Source organism: Eufriesea mexicana, unplaced genomic scaffold (assembly GCF_001483705.2).
Source record: "Eufriesea mexicana isolate 0111107269 unplaced genomic scaffold, ASM148370v2 scaffold653, whole genome shotgun sequence".
NCBI classification, from domain to species: Eukaryota; Metazoa; Arthropoda; class Insecta; order Hymenoptera; family Apidae; genus Eufriesea; species Eufriesea mexicana.
Genome location: NW_016908802.1, coordinates 101,929 through 117,312, shown reverse-complemented (window position 1 = coordinate 117,312; position 15,384 = coordinate 101,929). Strand labels below are relative to the sequence as shown.

Here is a 15,384-nt window from a genome sequence, read left to right as displayed (position 1 = left end):
GAAGCCACGGAAAAATCGAGCAACTTTCGCCGCGCGCGTCTTTCGAGCGGACAAGCACGGAAATCCTTGCCGGAAAGGAGTCGTCTAATCCACGCACCATATTAAGGAACATTGATCGCGGATTAACTGCGATGGGCTGCGGACAAAGCCGGAAACCGGCGTCGAAACGACGGATTGACGGTTGTACAGGCCGGTTAGAGACAGATTTATCAGGGGTGCGCCGGGCACGTACGAGATTACGATTTAAGTGAAACCCGGAAAGGGGGCTTTGCCGGAACGATTAATGAAATTGAACGGCCGGGGTCCGCTGCGAAACTCCGTCTACGGAATTAATGACGCGCGCCGCGCGTAACCGTGGAAATGTTCATTACACTCGCTGAGAAATGACGCGGCTGGGTTACTGGATTTTCCACTCTTAATCTGCCACGCTGCGAGCCGGCGAGCAATTAGATCGGGAAAGAATGACCAATTCGCGGGTCCCTTGTTCCACGCTGCGAAAATTAGCTCCGTTTAACGCGTCGCGTTAACACCTCTGCGCGGAGAGCACGATTAACGCATGGTCGTCGTAGCGTGTCGTCGCGTTCCATCGATCAGCGTGCTCTCGCGTTTTCGATCTTACACGGTCTCCGACTCGGTGTTTGTTCCGTAACGATTCACAGATCGGACTTTCGTAGCCAATTTGTCGACGATCGCTCTTTTCCTTCGTCTAATCGAATATTCTAACGCATAACTGCGCGCGGCAACGCTCGATAATCAGGATAGAGACACGCGAGCGAGCCGACATGATAGGTCGTGTGACACGAGCGCGTTAAAACTATAACTGTTCGAGCGACAAAAGCGTCTTTATTATTCAAGGCGTTCGTTAGTGGAACGTCAAACGAGACGCGTGTTTATCCTCGCCACGGTTTCCGCTCGAACGTTCGATGAAATTTTAACACGGTTCTCGCGCCGAATATTTTCGGATCAGACACGTGTCGCGCTTCCAGCTTCCAATTTGCATCGCTCCGAAATCGCGACACTCGGCTAACGGAATTACGAGACGGAAAATTGCAATTTTCCAAATTTCTCGACCGGTCGTACGAGGCGACCAAGCGGAGGCTTGAAAGTTCGAAAGGCGAAGCTTTCGCGCGAGCGGATTTGTACGCTCGAGACAATTGGACGGAGCAGTTATACGCGTCGTAACGCGAGCTATATTGCGCCACGTCGGAGAAAAGTAGCCGAAAGAGCTCGCAGGAAGGTTGTTGCCGTCCCGGACCTTCTGGGAACGGATTCTTTCCAGCAGGTTGCGCAATCGCGGCGTAATTACATTGCGCTAATAGCCACTCGATGATTCGATTCTCGTAGTTAACTCGGGCCGACCGGGGAACCAGTTCGGAAACTTGGAGATCCTCGAACCTTCTCTTCTATCCCATTCGTTTTCCCTTTCCTCTCGTTTATCCCGACGTCGTCGCGAGCGGGAAACCAGTCATCGCCGGTAATTCGCGTCGTTCTCAGCGTTGGATCAGCCAACACCGCGAACCGTTGGAAAACGAGAGGAAAAAGAACAGGGTGAAACGCGTCTTGACGGTTCTCTGAGGCTCCTTTAAAACGGAAACGGTCGCTATCACCGTGGAATTACGAATGTTAATATTTGACTAACAAACATGACACGGTCGCCCGACTTTGACTGGATGATAAAAAAAAAAAAGAGAGAGAAAAAAGAGAAAAAGAGGAGGAAGAAAAAATTGAAATAAAAAATAAAAAAGAGAGAATCTACAGCGGCGATCGGTGTTTGCGTTCTTAATATTTATATTTTCGCGATGTTTTTACCCAGTCGCGTTGTACACCGACGATAATCGATGACACGACGCGATACGCGTGGTACGGGTGTCGATTCTCGTTACGTTCGGAAATTAAATTCAACGTTTCCTGATTCCCGGGTGCTTGTTAGTTTGCCAGTTAATAACGAGCGATCAACGAGAGAGGGGGGAAAAAAAATGGAGGGAAAAGAAGAGCGGACATACATAGGTGGAAACAACGGGACAGGGTAGAGAGAGAGAGAGAGAGAGAGAGAGAGAGAGAGACAGGGATAGACAATGATCGAGGGTGGGTAGAGAAAAGAGATCGTTTCACGGTACACGGGGATGTGTTACGGCGTAATCGATCCGACGTAGATACATTAAACAATTTCACGATTCGTCATCGTGCTCGAGGAGGATAATTAACCGTGGCAAGGAAACGCGAGAAGAATGTAATTTCGTATCGTAATCGAGTCTAATCGTGATCCGGAATAGCGAACAATTACGAGAAGGTCTTTTTTCCAAACGTTATCCCGTCCCGTTGGATATTTACGAAAACACGCCCAAGTTCCGCGATCGAAGCAAACCAAGGGAGGAGAAAAATGAGGAAAAATGGGGAGAAATAGGTTCCCTGGTTGCCCGTTGTCTCGTTGATAAACAAGTTCCACCGTTTCCGTTATCGAAGCGAGAACGGCCACTAATGAAATGATCACGGTACACGTCGTTCCCGCGTTGAGAAATGGCCGACCGTTCGTGTTTATCCTTCATTCCTCTGGCGGAGTTTCTGGGCGTCGTGACGGGTTCCTTGCGTGTTCCATCGCTAGCGAATACACAGGGATCGTACGAAAATCGTAAACATACCCGTAATTTTCCGACGAAACACTTGGGCGAAAGCCCATCCGTGAACGCGTTTCCTGGAACTAGGTCTCCACGAGCTGCCCCGGCTCTATGTTTTTCAGATTTCTGGTAAAACGGTTAACGAAATAATAGGAATCTCACGAGATATGCCTTCGAATCGTTCGAAGCATCCGGTCGAGAGTATCGGGGATGAGAGGAATAAAAGCCGATCGCGAGTAGGACGTTGAAAGTCGAAGAAGAACGACGAGCGGAGAGCAAAGTGGCTGGCGTCCAGCATGGCTGACGTCCAGCATGGCTGGCGATCGAAACCGGGTGCCGTTCGATCGATCCTCGAAAAGCCAGCCGTTTCTCCGGCTAATTTTGCACGAGCGAAACTCTCTCCGGTAATTGCATTTGCACGGAATAAGCCGTGTCAATCTCTATCGACCGATCGAAAATTACAACTCGCCATGCTGTTCGTCCGATTTCCTTTAATTCGATCAACCCGTATTTTTTTGCCGGCCCTTTCCAATCTCGGTCTGTCCCGGCTTCGCATTTAGCCTAAACTAATTGCAGCCGCGCGAATTCCGCCGATAATCGCATTAGACGAAATTAGCTCTTCCGTCCAATCGAAAGACGTTAACGCGATCATAGCAGCTATCGCGGTTACTCTTCGCCTCTCGATCGCGAAGCCTCCGTCGTTCCTCCTGTTCTCCCAACTTTTTCCCCTCTCCTCTCTTTCCTTCTTCCCTTTCTTCCGTGTCTTTTTTCTCCTCCCCCTTTCCCCCCTTTTCCTTTTAATTCCTCCCTTCGCCTGGTTCCAATCTCTCCGGCGTTCGTTAAAAGGCAGCACCGTTCTCCGCTCTTCTCTCTACCGTCGCGCCGGATTTTTCAAACGGTCGCTCGTCTTTTTTATTCAAAAAATACACTCGAACATATTTGCCCGGTTCCCTCTCGAATTTTCCTCGAGGACGATCGAGAGCAAGCGAGGCTTACTCTGGCCGGATTCCCAGTTAGTCCATTAAATGACCAGCCGAAACGCTTATAGACACGAGCCTTGATTGGCGGGCAAAGCGTTCGACCGTCGACAGACTATTAACGCATCGCGGTTCCTCCACGCGAGATCGTCGTGAGAACGCGTTTACGACATTGTCGTTGATCGAGTTCGTAGAACGTGATTTTCTCCGCCGCCCGACATAATGGCGGGATTAACCACTCGAACCGTTCCGCGGATTATCCCGTGGGTGTTAGTCTCGTCCGTGATAATTAATCGACTCCTCGGAGCAGCCTCGAAGCAACCTCGAAGCGGAAAGTTCGATTTATCAATGGATTCGTCTACCTGTAGCGTACACGCACGTTCCTCGCGATCGAGATGAGCGAAGAAATGCTCCCATGGTCGTATTCGTTTAATACCGCGAATTTGGAACAAACGCAGCGTGCTTTGCAGCAGACCCGAGTCTAGCTAGCTCTAAGAATAAGACGCGGCTGTATCCGCACACGTTCCCACGTATCCTCGAGTTCTCTCGACAAAACTCGTTTAATCCTCCGGCAGATTAAGAGGAAGAGACTCGAACGGAGAGAAGGGTGGCGGGAAACGGTGAAAGAGAGAGAGAGAAAGAGAGAGAGTGGGAGCAAGAGAGTTAGAAAGCTCCCAGTTAGGTACTTAAAAGTATTCCAATCACGAGAACGCGGCGAAAGTCCGACGAATATTTCTCGTTACCCTCGTGGAACGGGGTGGAAGCGCGGAGCGAATACAGGTAGAGCCGAAAAGGGGGGGTGAAAACGAGCGAGAAGTTACGAGGGTGATATCTGCAACGCTACTGAGAAAACGAATTTTGTAGATACGCAATGTACATATTGCACTTTCCGTGATATCCTTGCTCCATCTTGACACACAAGCGACCAATTGCATGCCACAAGTTTATTATGTAATGTACTCTTACAGACGGAGAGAGTTGCTGGATGTTTGTACAGCTCGTTACAGCCACGATCGTGCACGTTCTGGTTCGGTCATTGCAACCTTTGCGCTGGCCAGTTAGCGGATTCGTTGCAATGAACCATTCTGGGGTTTCGTTTAATTGACGTTTCGTAATTACGGCACCGGGCAATCTGTTATCTTTTTCTCGTTCTTCGACATCGTTGGGGAACATTGTTGCCGAGACACACGATCGTGGCGGTAGCCGGAGAATTCGCAGAAAGAGATCTCGAATCGCGATGTTTGCCGAGTCGGGGAAATCGCAAAATGGCGGGATAATTCGGAGGAATCCGACGAAGAATATTTTCGTAGCAGTAGGAAGACGTGTCGCGCGTTGAGAACTCTTTCTGCGACGCTACTATTCCAGGTCTAATTCTTAATGGAAAGGAAAAAAAAAAAAAAAAGAACATATACATACTTATACATAAAAGAACGCCACGTGTGCTGCCATGGATCTTTTCCCTTTACTCTTGTCACCGTCCGGAATGCCACGAAGAGATGCTCCTGTGTTGTGTTCTCTTGTTTCTCCACTCTGACACGATCGTAGCACACACGTCCTTATGGTGTCTGCGAGGGAAATTATCCTGGGGAAAATTCTTTCTGGAACAGAGGCTTTTTCGTCGACATTCGTCACACCCTTTCGTCTCACGGCAATCACGATCTGAATCAAACTTCCTTTAGAGATTCTGCACTAAATCTTCTTGCTGTCTACTCGCTATACCGTATCGTCCAATTCACCCGCGGGAAACGATTAAATCGCGAAATGCCGAGCGAAGGAACGATTTTTACGTTGGGTAAGAATTCGTCGAGCATTCGGAACGGGACGAAGAAAACGAGCATCGAAGTTGAAAATTACTCGGCTACTCGGCCAAGTCACGGATGAACGTGTTTCCAAGTAGCTTTCGTGACGAAGTGTTCCGTAGACAATATAAGATCGATTAATTGCTCATCCTCGCTGAAACAAATTATAGATCGTTTCGATCCCTGTGCGATCTCCGCGGATTTAAGTACACGGTACCTTAATTACATTCCACGATACGCCTATTTGTTATCGTGCCTCAAAGCGAACATGGCATAACCAATTAACGTGTCAATTCGAATAACTTCCGCCCTTAGGTAACGGATAATTAACGGCGTTACGATTAAATCAAAGGAAAAAGAAGGTCTAGCGGCGTGGAGAAATTAATCCATCCGTTACTCGAGCCAATCGGATTAACATCGTCTACCGGTAGCCAATAGAACTGGATCCTCTCGATCGAGTTAATATCCAAAAACCGTGCGGATCTACCTCCCAGGAGGATTTCTTTTGCGCTCGTGATCGCGCGTGACGCGGTAATGATCGTTGACGAACGGACGATCGTGTTTCTCAAAGCGAGCAATTTTCCACGTGTACCCTCGTTGCCTGGGCCATTTCTTTTTACACGACCGGTCGTTTTGCTCGCGTCCAGCTCGCGAGGATCACGCGCGTCTCTGGCGAAACGTCAAAGGGAAACGATCTCGTTTCTCGGCGCGTGATTTTCGGTGGCTCGTGCTTCTCGTTCCTTCGAAGCTTCGCCAACGATCCTGGCCGGCTTCGCTTGCACAAAGAAATTCCTATCGTCGATTAAAAAGTCACACGAGCCTCGATACGCCGAAACGGGAAACGCCTGGTGTGCTCGCTCTCGTCCCTTTTCCACGCGCGTCCGCCTGCCTCGCGTGTACGCGCGTATATACGTTCGTTCGATTCGTTGTTCGCGCATTTCTCTCCTGCTGTACGTTTTACGTTTTACGAACGGCGAATCCGTAGGCGTGACTCGACTCGCGTTACAGCCTCGCGATGCCACGCAGATACGGCCACGCGAACCAGCCCCAAAACGATTTTTCATAATCTTCCCCGGGGCTTGGTTAATTGATTTTTCGTCGATACACGCCACACTCGAGGCCACGGGACGAGGAGGCCAATCGAATGTTCCTCGACGTTCGATTAATTTCGCGCGGCAGCGGCATCGCCGTCGCTCGATCAATCGCGTCGCGCGTCGTGCTTCCCTCCTCGCGATCCGCCGACGTTTCCGCCCATGGCGGCCGTGTTTCCGGCTAAAACTGAATCCGTGTAGCCGCGCCAACGTCACGGACCTCATTTCGCCTGACCATTTTCCACGCGAATGGCGCTTTCGTGTCGCCTAATCGAGCAAAAACTCCCCAGCCTCGATCGGTTAGACGATATTTTCGGTAAATCCTTGCATTTTTGACGCGTATCGATGGTACCAACTTCCTTTATTTCTGCTCGTTTGCGCGGGATAATGATCGGCTAAATAAGAAAAGGCGAAACTTGCTTGGCCCGGCACGGTTAATTGCTCGGAACGTTCGGCAACCGTTCGTTTCGCCGTCGATACGATTCGTTTAGCGACCGAGGAATTAATTATACCAAAGTATAATCAGTTTCGCTCGCGGTAAAAATAAACGCTGGCGCGACGGGGATCGCGGCTCTCTCGAATAAAATTAATCGAATAATTAATTCAGAATTTTATGGAAGGTGGACGGAAAAATTAGCGAGCAAACTCGCCCGGTTTCCAGTAAAATCTTGGTCGTTCCCGGTGGCGTTATTAAACGCTAGGTGCATAAATAAGGATGTCGTAAATCATCTGGCAGAATTTTAGATAGGAGAAAAACGCCGGGTTTCGAGCTATCATTTGAATAAACTTTTGCGGAAGACTTTAGATCCGAGTTTTATTTAACGGTTAGATCGAATCGGCGATTTTTAATGACCGACCCCTTCCCGCGTAGCGGGAGCCAACGTTACAATCGTTTCCCCTCTTTAATATTAAAACTAGAATTTTTTTTTCCTTTCCCTTGACGGACAAGCGTCGTTTGTTCTATGCGTTATTACGTTTGCGGCCGACATTTCGGTGGTCGCCCGAAACCGCCGTGAATTATTAGACCCGAGGCACGCGGCATGTGTAACGATAACGATAAATTTTCCATATCGTGGAATGTAAATACTACTGTGTTCGAAGGTGTTAAATCGCGAAGATGAACGACTGCCTGTACGATTCGTGCCTAAGCTTGCACGCCGGAGCAACCCCGCGAAAACGGTGGGGACCGGTTTCATTAAGAATTCACGGTCTTCTTCGTGCCGGCTAAATTATACATTTCCAAATACCTTCGGGGATCGACTGTTGTAAATTATTATCGAGTCCCACGTTCGATCCACATCTCGAATCGTTTCGTTTCTCCTCCACTCTGTCGTAATACGCTACTCGGGCACCATTCACCGCAATTCAATTAGCGCACACGGACTTTTGGGTTACGCTTTCCTGTAAATACCCTATCGGTGCAACCATCTACTCTCTTCCACGCTGATCTATCGGAATGTCATTTATAACATCGATATGCAAGGGAATTACGAAATCGCGGAGATGAAAAGAGAGTTCGTCGAAATTGAAATTTTAACGCGGTACCGGAAACGAGGTGACGGCCGATAGCTCTCTTTGTAACGCGTAAAACGGTCATTAAACCGATGCGGAGTCTATCAAAAGTTCCATGCATAGATTATACGCGTTTCTTCGTAATGCGCGCGAGCAATTCGGCGAGGAGGAGTGCCTCCACGACCGCTACAACGAAAAAAAAAAAAAAAGAAAAATAAAAAAAGAGAAAGAAAAAACGGGAAAAAGCGCGGAGAAAGATAGTTCGACGATCGGAACGCTACGCCGGCGGGCTTTTCGCCGTCGAAACCCCTTTTTCGTGCGCCGAAACGCCGACATGGCGCAAAAATAACAGTGGTTGATCCGGATAAATAGCGGGGCAAGCCGTGAACGGGGCGAAAACGTTACTAAATCCGTGGGCCGGCCCACGCGAAACGGAAGGCCCTCTGAATCATCGTGAAATCGATGATTAAAGCACGACCACCGGGCCGAAGGAGTCGCGCGATACCACGCGCAAACGCGACCGTCTGATGGGAACAAACGATGAAAACGGAAAGGGTAGTCTGTAAGAGGGGTGGAAGGAAACCAAAGGCCTTAATAACGAGCGGCGCAACATCCGCGAAATGGCGATTTTTCGTGTTCACTCGTAGTTTATCCGTCTGAAATTACGTTTACCCTCAGCGGCGGTTCTATTCGGTGGCGAGTGGCGCGCGTGCAAGGAGGACGATCCCCGACGAAAAGGGGAGCGACGTGATCCGCGACACGAACCAGCGTCGTGAAAGGAAACCCGCGTCAAAAGGGGAAAGAAAAAAAAAAAAGAAAAAAAGAAAAAGACGAAAAATTTCTTCGTATAATTTTCACTTCTATTTGTTCCGGCTACCCTCTCGTCGGACGCGTTTAATAAATTCGGGGAAGTTTAACGGGAAAGACTGCGCGGCCCCGAGCCCGAGTTAAGTGAAAGGGGTGCGCGCGCGAGGGGTGAGAACGGAGAATCGAGCCGGATTGTCGATAACAGGAACGTTTCGGTCCCGTTTTCTTCTCCCGTAACATAGTAATCTACGAGCTGGGCCAATTACGCGAAGTAACCAGAAGTTCCCGGTGGCCTGTCGATACACGCCACTCGAATCACGACAAATTGACGTGGCCGGAACCCTTGCAAAGTCAACGGGAATCCCGCCCTTTCGTTTCGCGATCGATTGTCGCCGTGTCAGCCGCGCGAATTAATCCTTCCCGGCCGAAGAAACGTTCCTCTTTTTCGTTCCTTCCCGTTCTTCCGTTGTTCGCTCGTCGTTGTTTGCGCCCGTCGTGTTCGCGCCGCCGGAAAATCCGTGTTTCGAGCTATTCCCGATCACGGGGGCGGAAGCAGCAAGGGCGCGGGGGAAAAATTGTTTCGAGACGACGGAGAAACGGTGCTTGGCGAAATTTGCACGCGCGCGAAAGCGGAGGTCGCTTAATCCCCCGAAATAGTGGCTGCCACGAGGACCGATAACGGGTCGTGTGTGTGGGCTTTGCACCTGCACACCACTCCGCCTGGCCAACAATGGGCCGTGCACTCGCTTTAATGGCTCGCCCCCGATCGAGATTAAACCTTGCACACTTTGCCGATTCTAAGGCGGCCCCCGCGTGCGTGTATTATGCAGAGCGGAAGCCGGCGTGGCCGGGTCGAAGCGACCAGTCGAACGGGAACTCGATCGAAGGAACGACCGTGTTTTGTTTGATCGCGTTCCATGTGGAAAATTGGCTACCGTCGCGTTTATTGCGGCATACGTGTACGCGCGCGTACGCGACGTCTCGCGACGAAGATTGGAAAGAGTTATTTGTACAACGTACGGTGTACACATACGTATCTGGTATTAGCGCTCGGAATGGCGTAGATACGTATGTTATCTCGCGTGCGAATTAAAATCGCTCCGGAACGCAAATATTAGAATTCGTATCCGGGCGAATTTAAAAATGCAAAAGTCTTTTCACCGAGGTTTTTCTCGCGTATGTTTCACGAGGTTGCTCGACGTGAAAGAAAGGAGGAAAGATTAATACCCCCGATGGGTATCGAAAAGATTCATTTTGCTTGAAAAACACGATCGCGCAAGGACTGACTGTAAAGCAATTAATTAATAGGCGTTTGGATGGTGGCTGATCATTAAGTCGGGAGCACTTCCGTGTCATCGATCGGTTCGTTACGGGTGTTTTCTCTCTTTCCGTTTCTTCGCGCCGACGGGATTTTTATAATAACATTAAAGGGCAGGGGCTGGCAATTTCTTGCTTCGTCGGAATCGACGGGATGCACGGGGTAGAAGAAAGGTCGCATTTAATTCATCGATTTATTTTTAATGGAACGATTTTGTTTTAAGAGGCGAAAGCTGCTTTCCCCGATAAGGCGATTACACTCCGCTTTAAATCAAACGACCAGTGATCCACGCGAACAACGAACGCAACGTCGACCGGATTAGAATCGAGCGAAAACATCTTTTGAAGCGACTGAAGATTTGGAAATAAGTAGAAAACTCCGATGTCGAAGGAGAAACGCGGGCTCCCGTGCTTCATCGTCTACGACGAACACGCTTTCCCGTTCCCATTGTACTTCGTAACGGGCAAAGCTTTAAAAGTTCCCCGTGAATCCAGCAATAAGGTACCCTTTAACGAAGAAGGCTCTTGCAAAGTATTGCGAGGAAGAAGGGTAGACTATAACGTAGAATTCCTCTCGAAAGTTTACTATTCCGCGGGACCGATACTTTCGCGTTCGTTCCTCGAGTACACTCGAGAATAAAGTGTCACGCGTACGAGAGTCAACCAAAATGTCGGTTTACCGTGGTAATACCGTGATCGATCGTCCTACGTCATTTTTCGTTTTTATCCGACGTAAAAGTATAAAAAAATACGCGATATCGAGGGCGAAAAATTTCGCAAAGTACAAGTATTTCTAACGTGCTTGAATTCGGGATTCAAGTTTTCTGCATGACACTCGTATCTCTGTACATACACACCGTGGTACCATTAACACGAAATAAGCGAGTACGAGTTCATCTGTCCTACCACGAACGCATACTGCGCTTTTAAAACTACTGCAAACCTCTGTTTCTACTAACACATTGTCCTCTTGTCATTTGCTAACACGCGTACCTCGTGAATATCGAACATCTTTTGTTGCTAACATCCTACAAAAATGCTATCACGACTCGTTTGCGAGTAACCAAAACGAAAAAGAAGAAAAAGAAAGAGAATTAATCGAATCCCATTTTCGAGTAAAAAGATTGAAACGCTTATGAATGTTGTCCGATTGTAAATACCTTCCAAAGCTTCACGATTCAAGCTGCGAGGGGGGGAAAGGAATCGAAACTCGAAGTCAAAGGGCACTTGCAAGATCTCCAGTTCATCTCTCATCGGCGCCATTGATTCTCGTTAAAGAAATTCATTTCATCGAATCTTCGTGACTTGTCATTGTCCCCTGGGGTGACACTCTTGCTCACGTGACGATTGCAGGTGCAATTATCGTAATTCCTGTTCGGTGGACGTACGCAGCGAGATTTTCGAGGAGGACCCGTGTCCCGGAACCGGAAAGTACATCGAGGCGCAGTACTATTGTCTAGGTTGGTGCACACTTTTCTTTCCGATCGACGAATCTTCCTTCGTCGACGGGTTACACGCGGACTCGGGTTCACGATTTTTCCAAGACCCGCCGCGAACTCTGCGACGGTGAAAATGGCGGAGAAACGTGGTAAACGCGTGGAAATATCTTGGAGAAAGGCGTGAACCTTGGAGGTTACGAAGAAGCAAAGAAAGGTGCGAATTTCGTCGAAAAAGTCTCTGCATTCGCATATCCCTTCCTCGAGCATCCATGACGGTAAGAGAAAAGGGACAGGATCCATGGTTCAGTACACTTTGGTAAGGGTGTACGTTTGTCATGTTAACCGACCAATCGCAACCCAGGTGCAACGACCAGCAGAACTGCAGCATTGTTGCATCGACGCTGCAATTCGGCGATCCCTGTCCCAACACGCACAAGTACCTCGAGGCGCATTATCGTTGCCTGTCCGGTAAGTAAGACTCCGCCATTTTTGTACGCGCCCTTCCCTTCGTAATATCTCTGTACCCTGTATCGTTTATTCTACGAGCGGTCTTCCGTAGATACCGGCGAACGATCGCATAGGCGCCGACTTCGCGGTCATTTTCGAGATCCTCCTTCCCGGAATGGCAGAAAGGATTTTATTTTTTTTTTTTTTTTCAAAATTGCGTTTCAAGATTATCCCTTATATCTGTTACGTATATACACAGGTTACGCGAGTATTCGTAACGTAGACTGGAAAAAATTGTTCATTTTTCTGAAAGATCGACTAGTTTTTTTCAAGAAAAGATTAAATAAAACAGCCAGATCGCTTCCATTTTCAGAAGTATCGATATTCGTTCTTGTCGAACGCGGGAAAATTCGAGTATACGAGTTTTATCGACGAAATGCTGGGAAACGATTCCACGCGTCTGGAGATTCTCGTTTTCCGGGCGAAAGAGCACTCGATATTCGCTTTTCCATCGCGGTACGTCACTGACTGGTAAAAAGCTGTTCAGCTGACCGCGAGGATCGATTAGAATTTCCCGAACCCGGCGCTTATGATTCACGTTGCCCACGTAACTGCGAGCCCGTGTCCCGATAAAGATCTTCCAGCGGCTTGCATCGGCTATGCACTCTCGAGACAGACGGAGTATAAAGTGGAGAAAAGAAAAGATGGCAAAGAGAAAAGGGAGGGAGAGAGAGAAGGAGAGGTGGAAGAGTTCGCGAAGACGTGATCTTTGCGATCGAGAAATCGATCGTTGGGATCGGTAACGCGGACGAATACGCGGCTGCACGTCCAACTTTTCTGACGTGTTTCGTATCGTAATGAAACTCTTCTACGACCCAATAAGAGCAAATAACAAAATAGAGAGAGAGAGAGAGAGAGAGAGAGAGAGGAAGAGATGCAGGAAGATTGCTGCAAGCATCGATCGTTACGCTCGATGGTACTGCGATTCGACTGTGACGAAACGGTGTTTCGGCATGTTATTGCGAATCTGCATCACGAGCTACGATTAATTTCCCTTCGATCTATTATTATTAATATTCGTATTAATTTCACCGCTGGATATTCACTCGCGTGTAATATCGTAACGTTCTTGCGGTCGTAACCCCGCGAGCAGCGTGACATTTTGGACTCGTGGAAACGCGACTTTCACCGATTAAACATACTCGCGAAAACACGAGCGAAGCAGCCATTGTGACTCGTCGAAAGGTTACCATTTTCACTTACAAATCCTCGGAAAATCGTCGCGTTCGTCGACTCGCGTACGCGCCTCACGGAATGTTGGTAACTTGGGTGTACCGCAGGTGCCGCGGGTTTGGACGCTTTACGATATACAAACAGACTTAACCAATGGCAAACGAACGAAGATGACTTTCCCGACCTTTCGGCGTTAACACCTATCGGTTACGACTTACCAAAACCGCCAGGCGACACAATCACTTATTGGACCATAAACTGTCAACCCTCTGCTCTCTGTCTCTCTGTTTGCCTTTCTCGGCTTCCAACGCCTCGTCCTCGTCTGATCGATATCCAGGAGGCTCGATAGATCGGTCTAACCGACGTACATTCAAGAGGGAGTAAGGGATCTGTTGGTAGCCCCGATACCACGAGCCAGAAAGCCTCTCCACTTCTCCCTCGCTTGTCTCTCAGCGTGCATACGGCTGTCTTTCTCCTGCATAGCCGACTATCGTAACGGACATCGGCGACGTCCGGTATTTTACCTTATCGCCAACCCCTTCGGCCAATAAAGATGACCCCTATAGAGATAGTACCGCGAAATACGCGGACCATCCCGTTCAGGGATTAACTGCCGTCGCCATCTTGGGTTAAAGATCGTTTTCTCCTCTTAGGCCAGATATAGTCGCGATATCGGCCGCGAAGGTAGGCTAATCCTGTCGCTTGCTTCGCTTCGACTCGCCTCGCCTCGCCTCGTCTCGCCTCGTCTCGCCTCGTCTCGCCTCGTCCCGCTTTGCCTCGCCTCGCCGTACCTCGTTTCGCCTCGCCTTACCTCGCATCGTGGCCAGGAGCTTTCGTTTTCGGGAATATTTCTGTCGCGAGCGATACAGCGTCACGACTGTTCAACCCGAGCATCGAACCATCCGGGTCCTCAGGATGTCCGTTATAGAACGCGCGTATATATACGTCCGAGATACGGGAATGCCAGAATGGGCTTGGGCGATCGTGGAGAGTAGAATCGCGGGTTCTCGGTAGCACCCCCATCGTGTGCCCTTCCTTGGTACGCGATATCCATGGCACGGTTCGCGAAGCAAGAAGACGGGAGAGTCAGTTTTAATCGGTAAAGTCATTCGGCCGCTGGAAATTGTTTCGGTTATTAAGTTTGGGGAAAATGAAATTTCGTTGAAGTCATCCATCGCGATCACCGTCGCCGTGATTAATTCTCGTCCGACCCCGAGGACTCGAGGAAAAGAAAAAGGCGCGCTTGAATCAACGAGATTAAAGAGGTTTTCACCGTGACGTGGCAATTCCACGAGAAACAAAGTGCGACCGTTAGTTTCTGGCCGTAAGAGAGAGGAAACGTTTCGATGAGAATCGGCGAGAGATTGATCCCTACCCCCGTAGCTGCAACGAGGTTTAAAATATCCCCGTCGTTTGAGCCGGCTGAGGAGCTCGTCTACCCGGGTCTGCCTTCGAGCTCCTCGAATCACTTTCCTTCTTAATTATACTCGGCGTTCGAATCCGATAAGCTCGTAGACGAGCTCTTAGGATCCTCGAGCGACCCTCCCGAAAGTTGGCGTCTCTCCTTTTCGCGTGTACGCCATCAGCCCGCGTTCCATTTCAAACCCCCCGTGCGCCCTGCCCTCTACGACGAATTAAAACGAACCTCGACGAAACACTTGCAGCGGCAACAACCACGATAACGTCCCGTCCGAGTCCGCCGTGGTTCATGACTTCTCAGCCGAGCGTTTGGAGCACAGCTAAGCCGACTGTCAGGCCTCCCTCGAGGATTACGACACCCCCGGCTCAACAGCCGCCGCAGCCGCCAGCACCGTCCACCCCGGCGCTCCCAATAACCACCACGCCAAGGTCAGTACACTTTACACACGAGGTCTTGTCGTTGCAGATCTTTTCTCGCTTTGCTCTTTTTAATTTTCAGTTATCGAGATTGAACGTTTGCTATTTTTCCTTTTAAAGATTGCGTTTTAGAAAGTTCCGAAGGACGAGATTTACCGTAATTTTTAATAACACGGCGAAAGAGGTCGGGATATTTTTCCAAGTGGATCGTGAAATAATAAGGATTTTCTTGGACGTTCGACGGTCACGTAACATTGTCACGATTCGAGGGATATTCCTTGGGTGTGAGCAAGAAAAACAAAGTTATCGGA

General features: G+C 49.2%; 1 protein-coding gene across 2 annotated transcripts in view; it reads left to right on the top strand.

Moving 5' to 3' along the window:
- Positions 1 to 15,384, top strand: part of LOC108546251 (latrophilin Cirl) — a 290,348-nt gene that overhangs the window by 256,195 nt on the left and 18,769 nt on the right. For both annotated transcript variants that reach the window (XM_017898239.1, XM_017898240.1), the window contains exons 4-5: positions 11,919 to 12,025; positions 14,902 to 15,085. In XM_017898239.1, coding sequence (XP_017753728.1) covers positions 11,919 to 12,025; positions 14,902 to 15,085 — 291 coding nt within the window. The remainder of the gene's footprint in view (positions 1 to 11,918; positions 12,026 to 14,901; positions 15,086 to 15,384) is intronic.